Source organism: Coregonus clupeaformis, chromosome 37 (genome assembly GCF_020615455.1).
Source record: "Coregonus clupeaformis isolate EN_2021a chromosome 37, ASM2061545v1, whole genome shotgun sequence".
Classification (NCBI taxonomy): domain Eukaryota; kingdom Metazoa; phylum Chordata; class Actinopteri; order Salmoniformes; family Salmonidae; genus Coregonus; species Coregonus clupeaformis.
Genome location: NC_059228.1, coordinates 6,553,999 through 6,578,783, shown reverse-complemented (window position 1 = coordinate 6,578,783; position 24,785 = coordinate 6,553,999). Strand labels below are relative to the sequence as shown.

General features: G+C 42.3%; 1 protein-coding gene across 2 annotated transcripts in view; it reads left to right on the top strand.

Moving 5' to 3' along the window:
* Window positions 1–24,785, top strand: part of ret (ret proto-oncogene receptor tyrosine kinase) — a 36,242-nt gene that overhangs the window by 3,341 nt on the left and 8,116 nt on the right. For both annotated transcript variants that reach the window (XM_041866474.1, XM_041866475.1), the window contains exons 2-12: window positions 18,450–18,686; window positions 19,123–19,410; window positions 21,166–21,404; window positions 21,501–21,696; window positions 21,897–22,096; window positions 22,381–22,672; window positions 22,993–23,124; window positions 23,203–23,313; window positions 23,448–23,561; window positions 23,754–24,010; window positions 24,214–24,361. In XM_041866474.1, the coding sequence (XP_041722408.1) occupies window positions 18,450–18,686; window positions 19,123–19,410; window positions 21,166–21,404; window positions 21,501–21,696; window positions 21,897–22,096; window positions 22,381–22,672; window positions 22,993–23,124; window positions 23,203–23,313; window positions 23,448–23,561; window positions 23,754–24,010; window positions 24,214–24,361 (2,214 nt within the window). The remainder of the gene's footprint in view (window positions 1–18,449; window positions 18,687–19,122; window positions 19,411–21,165; window positions 21,405–21,500; window positions 21,697–21,896; window positions 22,097–22,380; window positions 22,673–22,992; window positions 23,125–23,202; window positions 23,314–23,447; window positions 23,562–23,753; window positions 24,011–24,213; window positions 24,362–24,785) is intronic.

Sequence of the window (24,785 nt, the reverse complement as noted above, 5' to 3'; positions counted from 1 at the left end):
GAGAGAAATTAGCTTTTTGTGCGTATGGAAAAATTCTGGGATCTTTTATTTCAGCCCATGAAACATGGGACCAACACTTTACATGTTGCGTTTACATTTCTGTTCAGTATACATGGTTCCTGCTGGGGTAATCAAACAAAGGAAATTGGCGATCAATGCTCCTGTAATGGCCATCAGTGTTTTGAAATGGTGGCTGGTTGGAGAGTTTGTGCACATGCAGAGGAGGTGTACAGAAGGAGAAGCCCATGCAAAATGCCTGCTGGAAATCAATATTATTTTAACACAACGTTACATGGTTTTATGAAGGCTAAAATTGTATTTCTATTAAAACTCCCCAAAATCTGATATCTGTATATTTCCATACACGTCATGAAAGCAGTGAATTCACAGGAGGCCTAAAGATCAACACTTTTTGATTTATCACGCAGTCCAGCTCTGTCACATTTGTGGTCATGTAATATATGATTCAGATCGACTGACTCATCATGTTTGCTAGGATCACTGTGTTCTCTCTTGTGTACACTTAGTTACCTGTGTACACATAGCCTATTAATGTGTTAAAAAATATATATTTTAATTTTGTATTATTTATTATTTTCCCCTAACCCTACCACCCCTCCCCTAATTGGAGTAAACTAATGGACAACAACACTTAGGCTTCTGGGGCGGCAGGTAGCTTAGTGGTTAAGAGCGTTGTGCCAGTAACCGAGAGGTCGCTGGTTCTAATCCCCGAGCCGACTAGGTGAAAAATCTGTCGCTGTGCCCTTGAGCAAGGCACTTAACCCTAATTGCTCCTGTAAGTCGCTCTGGATAAGAGCGTCTGCTAAATGACTAAAAATGTAAAATGTAAATGCTTCTACTTCCAGCTTATACATTTCACGGACACAGTATATTTTACAATAGTTATCTTTTTTATTTTTTGTCCCGTCCTTCTGCTACCCTCAACCCCTCTCATCTATCTCTGAAGAGCTATTAATGTGTTATTTTCCACAATGAAAAATTTACTGTATTTCCTGAACAAACCGCTTCTATACTTTGGGAAATAGTATATACCCAGAACCTTTGTGTATGAAAGCTAGCAGATATAATTTCAAATGTTTCAAAACTCCAGGCTACTAAGGTCAGCAAAATTGGGGATGTTGAGCCTTCATTTATATTTTAGTCATTTAGCAGACGGTCTTATCCAGAGCGACTTACAGTTAGTGAGTGCATTCATTTTTCATACTGGCCCCCCGTGGGAATCGAACCCACAACCCTGGCATTGCAAGCGCCATGCTCTACCAACTGAGCTACAGGAGGCCTATTATCTGTCATGAAAGCCAAGAAGTGTAAAGTGATCTGGAGAATTGCCCCAATCCTTTCCATAATTTGACAACGATTCTCTGGCGGAAACAAATGTGTGAAACCACCATCAGGGAACTGAGGGTAGCCTGCTCTTATGACCAAAGAGTTGCACGGTCAAGGTTCGAGGTTCAGGTGAGGTGAGGCACCTCAGTTGACCCTTTTCGGTGAAAAGGTTACCACTGACAAAACATCCATCAGTCAACTGTAGGAAGTAGGTGCATCCTATAAGTAAAGAGGCATGGATGTTTTAGGCATAAAAACATTGATCTGTGGATCTGCTCTTTTGACCTCATTACCCTATTTGTAGCCCTGGGATGACATCTAACCCTTTAAACGCTATCCCAAGTGCTAATCCCTAGTGATTGGCTCCCTCCACCTCCCACAGGAAGTGATGTTAGCAGCTGGTTTACCTGGCTCTCCTCCTTGCATTGGCGCAATCATTTTCATCAGCATCCATCGCTTTTGAGAAGGACCAGACCAATAAATCTAATTTGATACATGACACTATTTGATTTAGGCCCTTATTACATCATATGATTTAGTTAAGCTTGTGTCTTGGGTTGCTTATGGATACATTATAAATCTTCTAAATTTTCTACTCTTGCTGTCAGTGCGTTTTCTTTTAGTATAATTGGAAAAACACCATGATGCAAAAACGTATTTGCTAGAGTGTTACCCCATTTTTTTCTTTTTATTCCAGTCATAGCTTAGTTTCTGGTGATTTTTCTGTGGTGAAAATGTACACTATAGAACATGCACTAGGAGCCAAACCAAGCCAAAATGTTGAACGTCAGTTCTCCACATCAACAAATGTTACTTCAATGTTACTGTAATGTTTTTGAGATGAAAGCTCAGCTGTGCTCTACTCTTGGGTCCATAAGGACTTTTCCCATAGGCAGTAGGTCGCATGTGTAGGAGTTGATACACTGTCATCAAGCTTGTTAACACTGTTGTTACTTAGTATCAGCTCATGGTGGTAACACACAATTTAGAGATGTATTACCTACATTTGATGTTCTATTGACATGTTTTGCTTAGCTATAGGAATTGGTTTTAAACATACATTATTTTTATATAGACTCCAGTTTTATCAGTGTATTTAGATGTGATCGTCCTTATTATATTTCCTGTATTCATATTATGTAAGCGTACTGTTTTAATTATAGGTAACCTAGTCGTAAAATTGGATAACTGAAAACTCCAGGAATTATATAAATGCGCTTCTCTTTCAAAGACAGAGGTACTCATTGTATTATACTTCATTGGTTTATTGCCATATACAGTATGAGAGACCAAGCCCAGTGTCTATGTATGTCTAGGCCTAGGATCCTCTACTGAATGGATGCTACAACTATACCTTTCCCTGATCTGGCACTGTCCCTGATCCTTCAGTCAGTAAATGGTCACATTTACAACCCATTGCATGGGCACATTCTAATTTGCTTTGGTGGAAGGACAAGGAGACATTGATTGAAATTGTGTCCTCAGGGCGTTTAGTGCTCTTTTTTTCACATGGGTCTTGACAAATAATTTTCCAGTGGTCGGTGATGCATGCTGTGTTTGACCGATCATTTACAACAATGAACAATACAAAGACTAAGCTGGGCTCTTTTTAAGCCTCTTTCTCTCTTTCTCCTTGACAAGGCAGGGTAGAGATAGATGTAGGAGTGGCTCAGCGTTGGGATTGCTTTGGCAGTGGCATTTTGACCCTCTGGACTAATAAGATTTTCTATTTGTTGGATGAATTTAGGGAGCCTCTCTTTATGTATAGGGAAATTATGATTACATAGATTACATAGATAGCATGCCAATTTTACTTTACAACACACCCCTTAATATAACATAATAACAGGTATTTTATAGCCTAGTTGTCAAAATCAGTGACCAGGAAGTGCTGTTGCTGTGACCAAGCAAGCATGAAACTTGAGAAGTGGTCAATTAAGAGAAAATGCCAGGCGGAGGCAGAGCAGTTATTGCTTATGGTGTTGAACACAGACAATGCCTATGAGTAGGCTACAATACAGATCATCTATCAATGAAACCTATTTTACATCAGCTGTTCTACAGTAACCCAAAGAGCAAGCAGAAGCAGGGGCAAATTGGCTAGGAGAAACTCAGAAGGAAGAGACTTACGGGTTACTGGAACATATAACATAATAACAGTATAATGACATAACAGTATATGTTTGAAGCTGGCATTTCATGTAAGTGGCCTGATGATGATGATGAAGACATCAAAATAGATCTGCTGTTGCATGATGTGTCCTCTGTTCACTTTCTAATGTCCCAGTCATCCCCAGAGGAATTCTTCAACTGAATTTGTAGTTGCAGCTAGGTTAGCTAACCCCTAAGGAGATGTTATATTAGATTTATTGTTGACTGATTAACATGGAACATTGCATTCGGTTGTTGTAATCTCTGAGGCTAATTGGATTACGTAATGAGAATAATTGATTATTATGTTACTAAATGAATCTACCTGTGGTTCATCTATGTGCATCAAGCAAAGAAATTGTTAAAAAAGAAAAACATCCCCTTACTCTGACTAACAAAATGTTGATTTAAATTGCAACGCTATCACATAAAGAGGCCACAGAAAGCAGTTCCACAACACAACAGCATGCTTGCATATTTGAATTATATATTCAGAAATCATGTATCTGTGTTTACTGGACACACCCCCTCATTGTGATGTGCTTATACTGGTTGCATCGGATGAATGTTAATTAATTAAATTAGCTCCATGGCCACAACACATTGGGCCTAAATCCACTATGCAGTAACTCAAATGCCAAACATTAATGGAACCAGAAACATCACTGTGTCTGTCTCGTTCTCAGGTGTATGAAATGGTCACGTGACAATGTTATGGTTGTTGAATTGTGTCGCAGTTTGAGGTAGGCCTATCCTTATTACTAGTATGTTGCTAGATAGTGAGATGAAGCTTGTTAGTGCTTTATTTTTTATTTTGGGGGGGGGACCCAAAAAGAGGTACTGTACTCCATCTGAAAGTAGAACTGTTTTGATGAATGATCCAAGCTCATCACTAAGCTAAGGACCCTGTGATTGAACACCTCCCTCTGCAACTGGATCCTGGACTTCCTGACGGGCCGCCCCCAGGTGGTGAGGGTAGGCAACAACACATCTGGCACGCTGATCCTCAACACCCTCAGGTGTGCGTGCTTCACCCACGACTGCGTCGCCGCACATGACTCCAACACCATCATTAAGTTTGCCGACGACACTACGGTGGTAGGCCTGATAACCAACGAAAATGAGACAGCCTATAGGGAGGAGGTCAGTGACCTGGCAGTGTGGTGCCAGGACAACAACCTCTCCCTTAACGTCAGCAAGACAAAGGAGCTGATTGTGGACTACATCACTAAGGACCTGTCATAGTCCAAACACACCAACACAGTCGTGAAGAGGGCACGACAGTGCCTCTTCCCCCTCAGGAAGCAGAAAAGATTTGGCATGGGCCCTCAGATCCTCAAAAAGTTATATAGCTGCACCATTGAGAGCATCTTGACTGGCTGCATCACCACTTGGTATGGCAACAACTTGGCATCCGACCGTAAGGCGCTACAGAGGGTAGTGTGTACGGCCCAGTACATCACTGGACCTCTATACCAGGTGGTGTCAGAGGAAGACCCTAAAAACTGTCAAAGACTCCAGCCACCCAAGTCATAGACTGTTCTCGCTGCAACCGCACAGCAAGTCTGGGACCAAAAGGCTCCTGAACAGCTTCTTTCCTAAGCCATTAGACTGCTGAACAGCTAATCAAATGGCTATTTGCATTGACCCACTTTTTTTTTGCACTGACTCTCTTGCACTGACTCTCTTGCACTGACTCTATGCACACTCACTGGACTCTACCCACACACTCACACATACTACACTGACACTCCAACACACACACACATACACACACACTACATCTGCTCGCACACAGAAAACACACACACATGCATATTGACGCCACACATAAACACACACACACACACACACACACACACATAGACACATTTTCACACTCTTTCACACTCTTGACATACGCTGCTGCTACTCTGTTTATTATCTATCCTGATTGCCTAGTCACTTTTAACCCTACCTACATGTACATATTACCTCAATTACCTCAACTACCTCGTACCCCCGCACATTGACTCGGTACCGGTACTCCTTGTATATAGCCTCGTTATTGTTATGTTATTGTGTTACTATTTCCTTTTTTTATTTTGGTAGTTTTCTTACTTTTTAATTCTGGATTGTTGAGAAAGGCCTTGTAAGTAAGCATTTCACAGTAAAGTCTACACCTGTTGTATTCAGTGCATGTGACAAATACAATTTGATTTGCTTTGATTAATTATGCACACAAAAATCTGGACTCGACAGTATGATGTAGCAATTCTGTATATTGGCAATGCAAACTAAGAACATTATAATCAATAATAACTTTCATCAATTGAGTTATTGCTTGATTTGCAGCCTTTTAGTTAATTGGATCTTGTATAGAGTCTTTAGTAATTCTTCTCATTACTGTTTTATTTTTGGAAACAGAGTGATCGCGACAGCTTTCAGAGTCTTTATGACAGATTCATTTGAACTTTGAAATGTATTTATATTCTCACATTGATGTTTTCTATACTCTCTGTGGAATATTGGGTTATAGCTAAGCAGATCGGTGTGCATGATGAGTATGATCCATATGACTCTATAACAGACTTTCAGATTCCACAGTTGTAGTTTTTGTTTGGACAAAAATACATACTAGTATGAGGCAATTAGCCCTATTTTATGTGCTTGGAAATGACTGTGTACATGCTTTTCTCTAGCTCATCAGTTAAAACGATGAGCATGAACATGTTGATTAGTATTGCTATTGATTGGCCCGCTGCCATATACTTGACTTTCTGATGGGTCATTACTGCGGGATAGATGCATTGAATGAATGTTGACCTTGGTAGAAAGGGCATGGGCTTTGCTCTTGTCACAGTCACACAACTCATTGCCCAGACTCAAGACCACTGCTAAACGCACATCTTTTCAGACCTGGATTCAAATAGTTTTTGAAATCTTTCAAATACTTAAGCTGGCACAATGGAACCAATAGAATAGTCTCAAAACTGCAAACCCCTCCAATCTGGCACTCCAGGCAGGCTCAAGCAAATGCTCAAAATACTATTTGATCCCTGGTCTGCGTCTATTACAGAGGCTAGCCCCAAGGTCAAATCTCATGATCTGCACAGGGTTTGGGGAGAATTTTCAATGAGGAGTTATGGGTGGTAGATATAGATGTGGCCCCCCAAGACCCTGTGCTCACCTCCAGTCCAGTTGTGTCCTCACTCCTCAGAAAATATTAGTAAGCAGAGAATTGCTGGGGCTGGGGCTCTTTCTCTAGTCTAGCACATGAGCTCATAGCTGGTCAATCTCTCCGGTGATGTGCGTCGTGAGCTAATTGAGTTTCTGTCTTTGTCCTGGCCAGCTGAGAGTCAGAGGACGTCCCCAGTCAGACTGGTCCAATCCTAAACATCGTTCTTATCTGTCACTGGCGGTCTGAGCATGCAGACATGTTTCAAGTTGTTTGTTTATGTCCTGCAACAGAGGATTGTCTTTATCTAGGCTTCGATTAAAGGAGGAGACAAGAATACGAATTCATACCTATAGCATGTAATGGTTATTAAGTCAATAGAAAGAATGATAGCGCCAGTGTAGTGTTCTTTAAAAACCCTCAAGGAATTATATATCAATTGATGAAAATGGCATTTTAAAAAATCTGAGGGTTTTCTAATTGATAATAATGTTGATACGTAATGCTTTGCATTTATGGTGTACAGTTTATAAGGTGTTTAGTTCTTTGCATTACATGGGGTAACTCACCCCGTCCAACACAAATGTCTAGCACCCACCAGTTTTGGGGGTTATTAGTAGATCAAAGTGTTGGTTTCAAAAAGTCGGACCTTCCATCGTAAATCCTGGCTATGCCTTTGAGCTGAAATCAGTATGTTCAGATTGCATCATGTGTTTGCAGTCATAGTCCTTGCCGTGGTTATGAGAGGTCAAAGCAGTGAGCACATCTGCTGAAGTGACTGTGGCTAACATTGAATTTCTCAGGTTTTCAATCATCACAGTGATCGAAAGAAGTCCTGAGTCACTCCAGTGGTAAACCTTAATGGTATCACTGAACAAAGAAACCTATTTGCTCCCAAACGGGCTTGATGCATTCAATTAATAAGCTTTGATATAAACTGCTTACTTTTCTGTTGGCTTCCGTCCTGGAAATAAATTGAATTTTGACTGATATAAACCAATTGAGCAGCCAGCATATGGTTCACCCAATGTGGCCAACCTCAAGCCACAGTCAGCCCTCACTAGTGAATTCTAGTTTCACCTGTTTGTTGTTTGACCGTCGATTCTTGTCAGTCCACATGTGCCTCCCTTCACATCTTCTCTGAGTGTACCTCTACATCTTATGTATCTGATTTAGGAGAGAAGGATCAAGCAATTCAATACTTATTTCAGATATTATTTTATGTACAATGAGCTCTTATAGTTTGTCTACTGACCCTGATACACAATGATGTTGTTCCTTTTTGTAAACATCGCTCAAGCATTTAGGATCAGAATTTTAAGAGGATATTCTAGCACTTTGTTTTGCAGCGTTATCTACACAGCACAGGAGGTTGGTAGCGCCTTAATTGGGGAGAACGGGCTCGTGGTAATGACTGGAGCGGAATCAGTGGAATGGTATCAAATACATCAAAAAAATGGTTTCCAGGTTTTTGATGCCATTCCATTTGCTCTGTTCTGGCCATTATTATGAGCCGTTCCAGCCTCCACTGCTACACAGTTATCATGTTCCCTGTAGCCTTGGATTTCAGGGCAGGGTGACTGTTTTAGATGTTGGATCTGAAAAAGGGAAATGTCTCCCTCTGATGGTCATTGGCTGCTGCTTGGATTTGGATGCTGGATGCTGTAAGAATATGTGCAACATTTCTTACTATGCTTTCCATATGAGTGCTATGATCGGTGGAGCTTGTTTTCTTAGTACTTGATATACTTTATGATTATGTTGCTTTGCAAAATCTGGCACCTCTTCACTTCCTTAATCCATGTCCAAATTCATGTCCAAATGTTGTGGTTTCAACCTTAAAGTTTTTTTTCAAGCAGATCAAATGTTATGAATGACTTTCATTTGAATAGATATTGGTGTTGGATAATGTCCCCCACTACTTTGAGATGTGGAGTGAAACCAAATAATCTAGCCCTATAGCAGAATTTTATGGAGGGCTATCCAGGTCAGTATTAAAATGCAATGTGAAAATGCTTTTGGACAGAATCTGGCCAAGATTTTTCAGACAAGTGGACTACTGGCACTCATCTTAACAAAGCTTTTAATAAAGAGGGTAATAGCTTGGCTGACTGAATCTCCCTCCTTCAGGAAGACTGGACATATTTTATCCATCAATTCGACCCCCTGTCATCCAAGCACAGCGAAATTAAATCAATGTCTGAAACCAGAGCGAAGGCCTCAACTGCACCAACAGAAATAGAAAATCTAGTTCCGCTGTCTGCTAATGACATTAGTGCATTCCCTAAATGGCCGTCCCCACCGACATTGGACAGGAACACAACAGAGGATATAATTACAGGCCTAACACTCACATCTCACTTTTCCTGTAAAACACACATACAGTAGCCTGCTATTGCGCTTTATAGATTAGCCAACATTGGCCCTAACCCCCTCAGTCCCGGCCAGCAGGTAATGATTCATGATTCATTTCTTCACAGTATCATGTTATCCCCTGCAATTATACTTCCCAAGGTGAAACCAAGGAGAAACGGAAACCACATCCTTATTCACCATGTGAGAAACTCATTACTGCTTGGGTGTCATTTGAGCCCCTCTTTTCAATTTCGGTTGACATAAGAATAAAAGATATGCCAATAAAACATATGTATTGTACAGATACATTCTCATCATATACTGTAGTCTCATCATTTGACATGTATGATGGCATAATTGAAATAGGCCTATCAGGGAAGAGATTTCTGAAACAGGAAACAGCAGAGGGTGCACCCCCCTATCCACATCGACGGGACCGCAGAGGACAAGGTGGAAAGCTTCAAGTTCCTTGGCGTACACATCACCGACAAACTGAAATGGTCCACCCACGCAGACAGTGTGGTGAAGAAGGCCTCTTCAACCTCAGGAGGCTGAAGAAATTCGGCTTGGCACCTAAAACCCTCACAAACTTTTACAGATGCACAATTGAGAGCATCCTGTCGGGCTGTATCACCACCTGCTACAGCAAGAGCACCGTGGTGCGGTCTGCCGAACGCAATATCGGGGGCAAACTACCCGCCCTCCAAGACACAAAAACAGCTTCTATCTCAAGGCCATCAGACTGTTAAATAGCCATCACTAGCACATTAGCGGCTGCTGCTGCCTATTGAAATCACTGGCCACTTAAAAAAATGGAACACTAGTCACTTTAATAATGTTTACATATCTTGCACTACTCATCTCATATGTATATACTGTATTCTATTCTATAATATTCTACTGTATCTTACTCCATGCCGCTCTGTCATTGCTAGTCCATATATGTATATTTTCTTAAATTCCATTCCTTACTAGTTTTGTGTGTATTAGGTATATGTTGTGAAATTGTTAGATATTACTTGTTAGATGTTACTGCACTGTCGGAGATAGAAGCACAAGCATTTCGCTACACCCGCTATAACATCTGCTAAACATGTCTATGTGACAAATTAAATTGATTTGTTAGTTGATTATGTGCAGGCACACCCTCAAGTTAGGCAGTAAAAACAAATGTCATAGGATTGTGAAATTCAATATGGTAGTAAGCCTGAAGGCTACATTCAGTGGATATGTGTCCCACGGTACAGTCACCTCCAAAATGATTGGCGCCCTTGATAAAGATGAGCAAAAAAGACTGTATAAAATAAATAATACAAATACTGAGCCATATTGTATGCAAAAAAAATGAAGAAAATTTGTTTTTTTACACTAATACAATTGCTCTGGGAAATATATTTTGTTTAAGGAGTAATTGTTTTTTTCTCTCAAAAAGATAGGTATCAAAATTATTGGCACCCCTGTTTTCAATACTTTGTGCACCCTAAAAATTGCGAGGATAACGGCACTGAGCATTTTTCTAGAATGTTTTATGAGATTGGAGAACACATTGGGCGGGATCTTAGACCATTCCTCCATTCAGAATCTATCCAGATCCTTGATATCCTTCGGGGTCTGTGTTTATAGACTGCCCTCTTCAATTTAAACCACAGGTTTTCAATGGCAACCTGGACTCAGCAGTCGACGTAACACAGTACATTTAAATTTGATCCCCTCCATTTAGTATGATATGTTACGTTTCATATGATATGCATTAATTTGTGGATGTCCATCATTCATTTCACATGATATGTTACGTCCTCCAATTCATATTATATGTTATGAATTGCCAATATGTATGATATATTACGAATTCCAATTTGTTGTGGCTAATAGTGATGGGAAGTTCGGCTCTTTTTACTGATTCTGATCTTTTCGACTCGTTCAGTCAAAAGAACAAATCTTTCGACTAATTTCGTTCATTGAGTCAGTCATGCCCAGACCACACAGAACCACCTACCGGCGAACGATGAACTGAAATTTGAGTCATGATTTAAGCCTCGCGTTCACGTTGTTCACCATAGGGGGCTTATTGGCGGTGTCATTTGTGACTGAGACTTGTAAACCTATGCTTTAAACAATGTACATTTGCTGTTTGCTAGGCATAGAAAGAAATATGATTATTTCTTGATATATTTTAAACGAGGTCTAGACTAGTTGTGGCCGCTACCAGACTAGATTGTGAACGACTCTTGGCGGAATGCAATGCTTGACTGCCATAAGTATGCTAAGCACAATGTCGTTCGCTGCTCTCAGAATGTCTCTCTCAGACCCAATGCACAAAGTGATCATATAGTATACACTGAGTATACCAAACATTAGGAACGCCTTCTTAATATTGAGGTCCACCCTACTTTTGCCCTCAGAACAGCCTCAATTCGTTGGGGCATGGACTCTATAAGGTGTCGAAAGGGTTCTACGGGGATGCTGGCCCATGTTGACTCCAATGCTTCCCACAGTTGTGTCAAGTTGGCTGGATGTCTATTGGGTGGTGGACCATTCTTGATAAACACAGGAAACTGTTGAGCGTGAAAAACCCAGCAGCGTTGCAGTTCTTCACACACTCAAACTGGTGCGCCTGGCTCCTACTACCATGCCCCGTTCAAAGGCACTTAAATATTTTGTCTTATCCATTCACCCTCTGAATGGCACACATACACAATTCATGTCTCAATTGTCTTAAGGCTTAAAAATCCTTCTTTAACCTGTCTCCTCCCCTTCACCTACACTGATTGAAGGGATCATAGCTTCCACCTGGATTCACCTGGTCAATCTATGTCATGGAAAGAGCAGGTGTTCCTAATGTTTAATACACTCAGTGTAAATGCGTTGGGTTTAGAAAATAACAAAAATACAGTAAAACATACCTGCAGTAAAAGATATCAAACAGTGATAACAGGCATTGACATGTTCACTGGTTGGATAGAACACAGGATATATTTTAGATAGGAGCAATAGTAATGATACATTCCCTCAATGTGAAGTGACATCAATCCATAAATACAGAGTACAAGTACAGCGCATTCAGAAATTATTCAGACCTCTTCCCCTTTTCCACATTTTGTTACATTACAGCCTTATTCTAAAATGGATTAAATACATTTTTTTCCTCAACAATCTATACACAATACCCCATAATGACAAAGCGAAAAAAAGAAATACCTTATTTACATAAGTATTCAGGCCCTTTGCAATGAGACTCGAAATTGAGCTCAGGTGCATCCTGTTTCCATTGATCATCCTAGAGATGTTTCTACAAATTGATTGGAGTCCACCTGTGGTAAATTCAATTGATTGGACATGATTTGGAAAGGCAAACACCTGTCTATATAAGGTCCCACAGTTGACAGTGCATGTCAGAGCAAAAGCCAAGCCATGAGGTCGAAGGAATTGTCCGTAGAGATCCGAGACAGGATTGTGCCGAGGGACAGATCTGGGGAAGGGTACCAAAAAATGTCTGAAGCATTGAATGTCCACAAGAACAAAGTGGCCTCCATCATTCTTAAATGGAAGAATTTTGAAACCAGCCAAACTGAGAAATCGGGGAAGAAGGGCCTTGGTCAGGGAGGTGACCAAGAACCTGATGGTCCCTCTGACAGAGTTCCAGAGTTCCTCTGTGGAGATGGGAGAACCTTCCAGAAGGACAACCATCTCTGCAGCACTCCACCAATCAAGCATTTATGGTAGAGTAGCCAGGCAGAAGTCACTCCTCAGTAAAATGCACGACAGCCCGCTTGGAGTTTGCCAAAAGGCACCTAAAGGACTCTCAGACCATGAGAAACAAGATTCTCTGGTCTGATTAAACCAAGATTGAACTCTTTGAGCTTGAGAGGCTCTGCAGAGAAGAATGGGAGAAACTCCCCAAATACAGGTGTGCCAAGCTTGTAGCGTCATACCCAAGAAGACTCGAGGCGTTAATCGCTGCCAAAGGTGCTTCAACAAAGTACTGAGTAAAAGGTCTGAAAACTTATGTAAATGTATTTCCATTTTTATTTTTCAATAAATGTGCATACATTTCTAAAAACCTGTTTTTGCTTTGTCATTATGTGGTATTGTGTGTAGATTGATAAAAAATAAATAATAATAATGTAATCCATTTTAGAATGAGGCTGTAACGTAACAAAATGTGGAAAAAGTCAAGGGGTCTGAATACTTTCTGAATGCACTGTACAACCCTTCTTACATAAATATTTTAAGAAAGTAAACATTCACTTATTAATATTTCATTAAAGAACACTTTGATTACAAATAAATCACTTGCTAGCGTTACATTACAGTGCGCTGGCTGTCCGCGATAGTTAGCTCATCATTGACATGGCTAGCTAAGCCATCAAACACTTGGTTAACTTGCCAAAATAGGCTTTATATACATTAACTAATCGCTAATGACTTCGGAATATATGACGCAGTTTTCAAAAGACACTATTGTGTCTGAACCTGCTCTCAGAATGTCTCTGTCGACTGAAGAGCAGGCGGACCAACTCTTCAAATAGAGGAGACACACTCAAAACCCACTAGTTGTTCTTTCAAGGGAAATAATATAAAAAGGTCATTATGAAGACAAAGACAAAAACGAAAGTAGGGAGATGGGTCAGGGAGGATGGATGGGCGCATAACGCAAACATCTAGCAACCCAAAGGTTGCGTGTCGAATCACATCACAGACAACTTTAGCATTTTAGCTCATTAGCAACTTTCATGTCAAGTTGAAACTTGAAAGTTGCTAATTAGCTCAAATGCAGTTGTCCATGATGTGATTCAAACACGCAACCTTTGGGTTGCTAGATGTTCGCGTTATGCGCCCATCCATCCTTCCTGACCCATCTCCCTACTTTTGTTTTTGTCTTAAGTAACCTACTGTCCTTTGTAACCATAGAAACGTAATATATCATACAAATTGGAGGGGCAAAAATGTACGTTTAGTATGTTACATCTGAACTATGCGGCCAAGCTGTCAATGGGGTTCAAGTCCAGAGACATTGTCATTGCAAAATGTACATTTTGTGGTCAATTTACCATTTCTTTGTGGATTTGTTGTGTGCTTGGGGTCATTGTCTTGCTGGAAGATCCACTTTAACCAGGTTTTTGGTTAAAATGTCCTCGTACTTGGAGGAGTTCATGATGTTAAACTTAACAAGGGCCCTAGGACGAGTGGTAGCAAAACAGCCCCAGAACATCATAGATCCACCACCATATTTTAAAGTAGATATAAGGTTATTTCTGCATATGCATCCTTCTTTTGACGCCAAACCCACTGCTGGTTTGCATGGCCAAAGACCTCTATTTTTGTCTCATCTGACCATAGCACCCGGTTCCAATTCAAGTGCCAATGCCATTTAGCAAACTCCAGGCATTTACATTTGTTAGTTGCTTACAGTAAAAGCTTTTTTCTGCTAACCCTTCCAAAGAGCCTATTGGCATGGAGGTGGCGTCTAATTGTAGATTTGGAGACTTGGTAACCCCAAGATGCGACCAATTCTTCAACTGTGGCACTTGGATTTTTCTTTGTCTCCCGAACCTCCTTCCTCACTGGGACAAGATACACTTGCGTCCTCTACCAGACAAGTTTACCACTGTTCCAGTGGTTTTAAACTTTTGAATTATTGCCCTATTATTGGTAAGTGGTATAGAAAAAGTTTTTTTTTTTTTTACCCAATGCCTGATTTCTGAAGGTCAACAACCATTTGTCTTTTTACGTTAGTGAGTTCTTTGCCTTTCCCCATGGTGATGGATGACAAATGGATTTGATATGCGTGTTTCCTCATTTTTAGGGCCGGGTTACCAAACGGGGCCCCCAACCAAATTACACAAAATGTTTTTTTCCTATTTTGGGGGGGTTGGGGGCCCTCCAGATAGCATATGAACATGTCATAAGCATTGGCAAAATGTGTAGAATTGCAGGAAATTAGCTTTAAAACTGCAATATTTTCTCTCATCCTCATGGCAAAATGTAAAGAGTAGCATGAGATGAGCTATAAAACAGGAAATCTTTCTCTCTGCCCCCCCCAAATTTTTTTTGTAGAATTGCAGGAAATGTGTTTTAAAACTGCAATATTTTCTCTCAGACTCATGACAAAATGTGTAGAAGATCATTATAAAACTGCACATTCTTCTGTCCCATGGCAAAATGTGTTTAAATACAGGAAGTTGGACGTTTTGTTGTTCTTTTTTTTTTGGAGGTCGGTGCCCCGGGGCCCCGAATGCAGTTGTCCGGCCCTGCTCATTTTTATACCCCAGTGAAACAGGAAGCCATGAAAGGCCACAAAACAGTTCCTTAAACTGAGATGAACTTAAAAACGAAGAATGTTAATGCACATTTTATTTTGTTAGATTTTATTTTAAGAATATTTAGGGATGTCAATAACTTTTTGATAATAGTTTTTATTACTTGTTAAACAAAATCTCTTTCTCTGAGAAATTGTATTAGTGTCACGACTTCCTCCGAGGCTGCCTCCTCTCCTTGTTTGGGCAGGCTTCGATGTTCGTCATAACCGGCCTTCTAGCCACTCATCTCATCATTCCATTTGTTTTGTCTTGTTTATTACACACACCTGGTTCATATCCCCTCATCAGTACCTGTATAAGTGTTCCCTCTGCCCCCTTGTCTTTGTGTGTGATTGTTTATTGTGGAGGTTGGATTAGCTCGGTGGAGCTCTTTGTTATGTTGTATCGCCGGGTTATTTTCACCCGTGTGCTTCGTTTTTTTCCAGTGCGCCTGTTTTCCGCACTGAAGTGTTTGACGCATTGCTGCGTACTACTGTGTTCATCCTTTTATTCTGTGATTTGCCCTCCTGCTCCTGACTCCTTCAAATCACACATCACAGAATCACACACCACAACATGGAGTCAGCAGGAGAAGTGAACAGGCGACCAAATTACCACCTCAACGGGGCGGGGGATTGCCCGATAAACCTCCGGGTAGACGCTGTGCCTCCCAGGAGTCATATATATCCCCTGTCCCAGGCTTAAATGGAGGCTATGGAGACATACGTCTCCGAGTCCCTGTGCCAGGGGTTCATACATCCCTCCACTTCGCCCGCCTCCTCGAGTTTATTTTTTGTGAAGAAGAAAGACGGAGGTCTGCGCCCTTGCATTGATTACTGAGCACTTAACAAGGGGACAATTTGTTATAGTTATCCTCTACCCCTCATTCCATCTGTAATCGAGTCAATGCATGGGGCGCGCTTCTTCACAAAATTAGATCTCCGGAGTGCGTACAACCTGGTGCGTGTCCGAGAGGGGGACGAGTGGAAGACAGCATTCAGCACAACCACAGGGCATTACAAATATCTGGAGATGCCATACGGTTTGATGAATGCTCCATCCGTCTTCCAGTCCTTTGTGAACGAGGTGTTTCGGGACATGCTTGGTCGCGGTGTAGTGGTCTACATCGATTACATTCTGGTGTATTCCGCTACGCGCGCAGAGCATGTGTCCCTGGTTCGCAAAGTGCTGGCCCGACTGTTGAAACATGACAGTTCGTCTCCTTCCTCGGATACTGCATTACCACCTCAGGTGTGGAGATGGAGGGAGATCGCATTTCAGCCGTGCGTAATCGGCTGACTCCAACCACAGTTAAGGCGGTGTAGCGCGTTATTGGCTTTGCCAACTACTATCGTAGGTTTATCCGGAGCTTTGGCAAGGTCGCAGCTCCCATCACATCTCTGTTGAAGGGTGGGCCGTCCCGGCTCCGCTGGTCTGCTGAGGCTGACAGGGCCTTCAGTAACCTGAGGGGTCTGTTCACCTCAGCCCCGGTATCGGCCCTCCCGATCCATCACTACCGTTCGTAGTGGAGGTGGATGCGTCCGAGGTAGGGATAGGTGCTGTCCTATATCAACGTTTGGGCACGCCACCCAAGCTCCGCCCCTGTCCCTTCTTCTCCAAGAAGCTCAGCCCGGCGGTGCAGAACTACGACGTTGGTGATCGGGAGCTGTTGGCTGTTGTCTGAGCCCTGACCGTGTGGAGGCACTGGCTCGAGGGGGTGAAACACCCTTTCCTCGTCTGGACGGACCACCGTAACCTGGAGTACATCCGGGAAGCGAGGAGGCTGAACCCTCACCAGGCCAGGTGGGCCCTATTCTTCACCCGGTTTGATTTTACACTATCTTACATCCCGGGTACAAAGAACATGAAGGCAGACGCACTGTCACGGCTGTATGACACAGAGGAGAGGCCCATAGACAACACCCCCATACTCCCGGCCTCCTGCATTGTGGTGCCAGTAGTGTGGGCGATGGACGCGGACATAGAGCGGGCGTTACGCACAGAGCCATCTCCACCTCAGTGTCCAGCTGGGCTTTAGTACGTGCCTTCTCTTGTCCGTGACCGTCTGATCTATTGGGCACACACGTCCCCCTCCTCTGGTCACCCAGGTATCGGTCGTACAGTGCGCTGCCTGACTGGAAAGTACTGGTGGCCTACCTTGGCTAAGGACGTGAGGGTGTATGTCTCCTCCTGCTCGGTGTGCACACAGAGTAAGTTACCTAGGCACCTCCCAGCGGGTAAGTTACAGCCCTTACCAGTTCCACAACGGCCATGGTCCCACTTGTGTATTGACTTCCTTACTGATCTTCCCCTCTCTCAAGGTAACACCACCATCCTGGTCATTGTGGACCGCTTTTCCAAAGCCTGCCGCCTCCTTCCTCTGCCCGGTCTCCCCATGGCCCTGCAGACTGCGGAGGCCCTATTTACACATCTCTTCCGGCACTACGGGGTGCCAGAGGACATAGTGTTTTTGGCAACAGTGCTTACTTTTTTTCCTCTCTTCAATCAAACAGCATCTCAGTTACTTGCTACTGTACTGGGAATGTCAAAGACTGTGTCTTGATATTTCAGAGTGCACTGTAGTTATTCAGACTATATCTACATGATTCCCAGGTATGTTAATAGTATCTGGGTGGTTTGGTGATTCCATGTGTTACGGAAGCAGCTAACCAACCATGAAAAAGAGTACTCTCACTTTGTCTAGGGGTTCGTGGCCTGCCTAGCTGATCTCAACTCTGTAACATGTCTGAATGTGTGTATTTAACATGAAAGTAGGGGTAAGCTAACAGGGTATTGGATGCATGTGCCTAGGAAGAAAGTGTACTTACCAGGGTCCAGGATGAGCTCTGTCCAGGATGAGCTCTGATGAGCTCTGTCCTGACTCTGTAGTTGTCCAGCCCAAGCAGTTAATAAATGTTCAATTGTTGGTGACAAAAACAATAATATATACAAAAAGAAACAAAAGCTAATGCCATAGCAAAAAGGCATTCAAACAAATGTAGGAAGACCTCGTCAAGCCTTACTGGCACTCTCAGCACCTGCCCGAGTTGCTGCTGCTCCCTAGAGACGGGATGTGGAAGAGTGCTGTCTACCTCTAACTACCTCCATTCCTAACACATGGCATTTCTTTATTTTTGCAGGGTCAGTTGGGCTCTACTTCCCCCAGAATCAGTACAAGGAGACTGTGTACGTCGGGCAGTCTGCAGGGACACCCGTGCTCCAGGTCCACGCCATGGTGGAGAGTGACTCTCAACGGCCCCACTTCTACCTGTGCTACCTGAGGCCTCCACCCTATGCTCCGTGGTTCCACCTGGACGAGACCACAGGGATACTCTCCATGAATAAGACCCTGGAGTGGAGCGACTTTGACTCTGCATGTGAGTTTAATAGAGACAGAAGGTTGTGCATATGTATTATTTTCCCATTGTTTATTGAATATGTTATGAAGTTGACCGTGCAATCTATTTACTTGAGCACAACACTCCAATATTTTTCCAATATACGGTTATATTTAACATTGTAAAATGTGTGGGGGGAAGTGATTCAAGTTGCTCAGCTTTCACGCTTTGTGCATACTAATAACGTTGAGCTTCAAGGTGATGCATCATGTTCAGGGATCTGCTTTCAGAATCTGGTTCTAACCATTGGTTCCAACGATGAACTTAGCATTAAGATGCTTTTGGGATACTGGAGACCAGGACAGTAATGTAATTGCATAGAAGCCCAGAAAGTGCCCAGTCATCAAGAAATAAATGCACTGTGGGAGATTTAAATGGGGCCTTGTGTTACTCTTTTGGTTCTCTTGCTGATCAGATAAGTTTTGGAAGCTGCCGCTGAGTGTCATTGCAGCGACCAGACCATTGAAGAAATTCCTCTGTGGCCTCAGCCACCCCACCGTACAGGTCAGCCTGACCTTCATCAATGACACAGCGCCACCGTGTGGCCAGACCAGACCAGAGCTGAAGAAACTGTGCTTCCCTGACAAAGACCTGCACTCCCACATTAAGGAGAACAGGTTCCCCGGGGCCCTCCGCCAGCTCAGACAGCTCACCAGGCTTAACGTCTGCCCCAACTACACCATCTCCTACAGTGTAGAATCCGGTGAGGCTTGCTACACTCGCCCCACCCACACTGTCTCTGTGCATCATATTATGAGAAACATGAAACACTTTGCATGTCTCTACACTGGCGTACCACACACCCCCGCAGCCCCCCCTGGAGGTTGCCTCCATAGAATTAGGAATTAGAATACTAGAATGGACATGAACCTTCTTATGATGGGATAAAGGTCAGCCATTTTGATCAGGGAATTGTTCTACCATGGTTTGCCAGTGCTGTGATAAGATGTTCTATAAAATAATTAATTTGAATAATTTATCAGGGTCCAGTTTGTCAGCTAGCTAGCCAGCCAGTTTTAGAGGAATGATTCCATACATTTTTCAAATTAACTGCCAATATGCCAACATTCCATTCAAACAATGCAGTCAATCTACAACTATACACTGGCTGAAATCAATAGATGATAGGACTTAGACAAGTTGCAAATGCAACAAGTACTGACATTGTATCATATAAAGAAAACAAAAAAGTATTGGGACAGTGACACATTTTATGTTGTTTTGGCTCTGTACTCCTACACTTTGGATTTGAAATGATACAATGACTATGAGGTTAAAGTGCAGACTGACAGCTTTAATTTGAGGGTATTTCCATTATATCGGGTGAACCGTTAGTATTTGGTCCCATATTCCTAGTTTGCAATGATTACATCAAGCTTGTGACTCTACAAACTTGTTGGATGCATTTGCTGTTTGTTTTGGTTGTGTTTCAGACTATTTTGGGTCCAACAGAAATGTATGGTAAATAATATGTTGTCATTTTATTGTAAATAAGAATATAATATGTTTCTAAACACTTCTACATTAATGTGGATGCTACCATGATTACGGACAAATGTCCAGCTATCATACCCCCACAAAAATTCTAACCTCCCCTATTGGTGGAATGGTGAAAGATTTGCATGTCTTGGGGGTATGATATTTGTGCAACTCTCACTCATCATTATTTACGATTCATTCAGGACTATCTGTAATCATGGTAGCATCCACATTAATAAAGAAGTGTTTAGAAACATATTATATTCTTATTTACAATAAAAGTGACTCCAAAATGACACAAAATGATCCAAGGTGCTGGAGTGCAGAGCTGAAATAACAACAAATGTGTCACTGTCCCAATACTTTTGGAGCTTACTGTATATATATATACAGTATACAGAAAATGTGTATAAAACCCATATAGAAAGCATTTATGATTATATGACAATATTTTAGGTTGACAATAATTCTATTGCACAATTTCTGATATATAACATGCCTTTGTTTAATTTTCCTGCATAAGTAAAATCAGGATTATGCCTCTGCCATTCATTCCAATTAGCTGTAAAACTGCAACATGTTCTCTTAGCTTTATTGCAAAATGTGTAGAATAGCATGTGATTAGCTATAAAACTGCAAATGTTCCTCTCTCCCCCATGGCAAAATGTGTAGAATAGCAGGAAATGTGCTTTAAAAATGCATAATTCTCTCAGCCTCATTGCAAAATGTGTAGAATAGCATGAGATTAGATATAAACTATACATTATTCTCTTTGCCTCAAGGCAGAATGTGTAGAATTGCCACTGGGTCTTTACTAACCTTGGTGGGTTACCCCATGTTCCCACTCTTATAGAATGCATGATATTAACCTCAATCTTCTTTTCGATTTTCTTTCTCATTGCTGCTCCAGTAGTCTGGCAACATGAGACTAACATGACATGTTGTTTACATCTCCTCTTCATGTTCCATTTGGCGCTAGATGTTCCAGCCCCATTCGCTGTGAATGACACCACCACTGAGTTGGTAGTGACAGCTCCATTGGACCGCGAGGAGAGGGAGACGTACAGTCCCATTCTGGTTTGCACAGTGCAGACTGACACGATGATAGACAAGTTTTTTGTTACACTACATATCAACGTCTACGACGAGGACGACAATGCACCGTATGTCAGTGGAACAGACACAGAGGACGTGGTACTAGATTTTGATCGCATGCAGGTGACTTTACATTACTTTTACTACCATACTGTATATCAGTTTATTGCTATAAATGTATCATTGATACCACTGTTGTTCTTGTTGTGTGTTTCTCAGGGAAGTTCTTTTGGCAACTTGGTTGTCTATGATAGAGACACAACACCCAGGTATCCCAAATCCCAGAGTCAGAATAGATTTGTCGGAAATATGATGACCAATGACTCATGGATAAATGAAATGTTCACCATAGAATACTCTTTCAAAGAAGAGAAGGCCATTTTTGGCAACGTCCGAGGCACTGTTCATGAGTTCCGTGAGTAGTCCAGATGAGTTCCACAATCACTCTAAGGGCTGGTTTCCCGGACACAGAGTAAGCCTAGTCGCTTTCCAGTCTAGGACTAGAGTTAATATGTGTCCGGGAAACCAGCCTGTTAACTTCTACAAAATATTTTGATCGATTCATTAAATAAACTAACTGCCCCCCCCCCCCCCTTCCTTTTGTGTGGCATATAGGGCTTGCACTGAAGAAGAATTTGTCTGTAACCGAGAATAGGACACTCCAGCTGGATTACCTGGTTAATGACACTACATACCCCGGTCCAGAGGGAACTGTGATGCTGCACTACAATATCACCATCTTACCTGTCCCCATCCACTTCACCAATGTGACATACCTCTTCACCCTAACATGTAGAGCTAATGTCTACGCCCAGGTACCTAGTGTTCACATGCAGCCCTCTTCGCTTGAGAAGAGGGATCCTGCTTATGAAATGCTTATGAAGCAGACAACTCTTTTAAGATAATAGTATTCCTCTGTGGAGGAATAATGTGATGAAAATGCCATTAAAGCAGTCTGTGAGGTTACTTGGTTGATATTTCACAGGTTAGCTCATCATGGACCTATTTTCACCCCAGTAGGCTATATGCAAGATCATGTGTCAATCCGATTATAACTGTAGCATTTTCCCTGTATGATTTATGTTCCTTCTCTTTTCAGGTTGGTAGGATTTGTGTGGACAACTGCCTGAAGTTCCAGGGCATCAATGTCACATACCGGCTAGCGGTAGCAGAGAAGACAGATAAGAATGTGTCCGCCGACATACAGTCATGCCACGCTGCGATTAGCATTGCACAGAGCCTCAAGGACATGGCGGGGGTGTTATATGTGAACGACACAGAGGCGCTTCACAGGCCAGAGTGCCAGGACCTGCAGTACGTGGTTATTGCTCAAGAGCAACAGAATCTGCTGCAGGCTAGCGCTCAGATCCTCATTGTGCTCGATAGCAATAGTAAGTACTCTCCTGAGATAATTAGTTAATTCCCAGCAATACTCCAGACTGATGCTGATTTGGCCACAGAGATTATCAATGAATGAGATGTATGGCATCCATATTTGGAAGCCGTCAGTTCTGTCTGACTTCCTAATATGGATGCCCTAGTGTTGCCCCTTTTTCAAGGCTCACGCCTCATTGTTAGAGACCTTAGTACTAGTGTAGTAGAGACATTTCAAATTATGTTAACTCTATCCATGTCCAAGACTCTATCCATAGCTTTGTCCATGTCCATAGCTTTGTGTTGTCTTCATAAAGTTTGTGTTTGTGTTGTGTAGTTGATAAGCAGGGCCTAGAGGACCAGCGGTTCCTCTCCTGTGCAAAGGGGAGACAGCGTAGGGACTGTGAGAACATCAGAGGCCTGGGGGCAACCACAGGGAGGTGCCAATGGAGACAGGGCTCTGCAAAAGGTACCCACACTCTACATAATTAGGGGTATTTCATTGGCACAGGAAATGATGCTATTATATTTTTCCTCTATCTTTCAGGAATATCAGAAAGTTATTCCACCTGCTCCCCTGACCTCCGCACATGCCCTGATGGTTTTTGTGATGCAGTTGAAAGCAAAGACGTGTCAATATGTCCTCAGGATTGTACAAGTGAGAAATGTCTAAATCTTTTACTGCCATTTAAATTTGGCTACCGTATTGATGTTCTTTATTTTTTGACAGTATTTCAAGAGCTTTATTTTATTGTTGAATTCAATAGATGTATATGTCTTTGTGTCTCTCAGCTGAACCCGTTATAGGAGGTCATGAGAAAGGCATTGTGTCTGGCATCAGAGCAGGTCATGGAACCTGCTATTGTTACTCTGAAAAATGCTTCTGTGAGAAGGATGATATAGAGGGTGAGTTGTTTCATTTAAAATCCCTTTTTGTTCTATGTGTATTGACCCATATACCCCCCCGCATAGGTCATGAAACAGCATGATACTGTATGTCAATCAAAGGTGAAATTACATTTAGCCTTTGTTATCAGAGGATGGTTTCCATGGTGTTTTTTTGTTGACCACTGACTCCTTCTGCCATGTCTGATCCAGAGGCCATGTGTGACGAGGTCTGCAAGACCATCATTGCCACTGCCGTGCTGCTCTCCTTCATCGTCTCCATCCTCCTGTCCTCCTACTTCATCCATCGTTACCACAAGAACTCCCCCAAGCCCCCCATCACCTCGGCTGAGATGACCTTCCGGCGGCCCGCACAGTCCTACCCCATCAGCTACTCCGCTAACAACATGCGCCGTGGCTCGTTGGACTCCATGGAGAACCATGTAGCCATTGACACCTTCAAAATACCTGTAAGGCCTTAGCTAATACGATGTTTGCCAAATTCCTGAAACTTTCCCCAAATTCCCAGGTTTTCCTGAATATGTTTGGAAAGTTTCCAGAATTTTGCAAACCTAGCTATACTAAATTGCCTTTTAAATGATCATGAGACCTGCAAATATATGTTGTATTAATAGAGACGTTTTTAAAATGCGTTGCTTAATTATTTTAACAGGAGGATCCCAAATGGGAATTTCCACGCAAAAACCTGGTGCTGGGCAAAACCTTAGGAGAAGGGGAGTTTGGGAAGGTTGTCAAGGCAACTGCATTCCGGCTGAAAGGAAAGGCTGGTTACACCACAGTAGCTGTGAAAATGCTTAAAGGTAAGACTAACCGGACAAAGAGCACACAATAGGAATAATTATTGTAAGACTCATGCAGTGAGTGAGTCCCTAGATGTCTGTATACTGAATATACAGTGGAAGTAGATTTTTATGATGTGACATTTGGCCAGATATAAGGTGCAGGCAGTTCTGCCACCCTAGGCGAGACATACATTTTTTTGACGCCCCCTCCTATTCCCACAAAGTAGAATAGTAGCCTATACAGTGTCCGCCCGCAATTACATTTCATGAATGCCCATCCACAGGGGTGCAACTTTGGTTTTAGAAGTGGGGGGGACATCATTATTATATATATATTTTTTTTATCCTATCGGATAAACACTCCAAACAGCCTACCCGACCGCTCGGAGGCGTCCGCATGGTCCTAAAGCACACCGCGGCCTTGTTTTGTATCACATTCCAA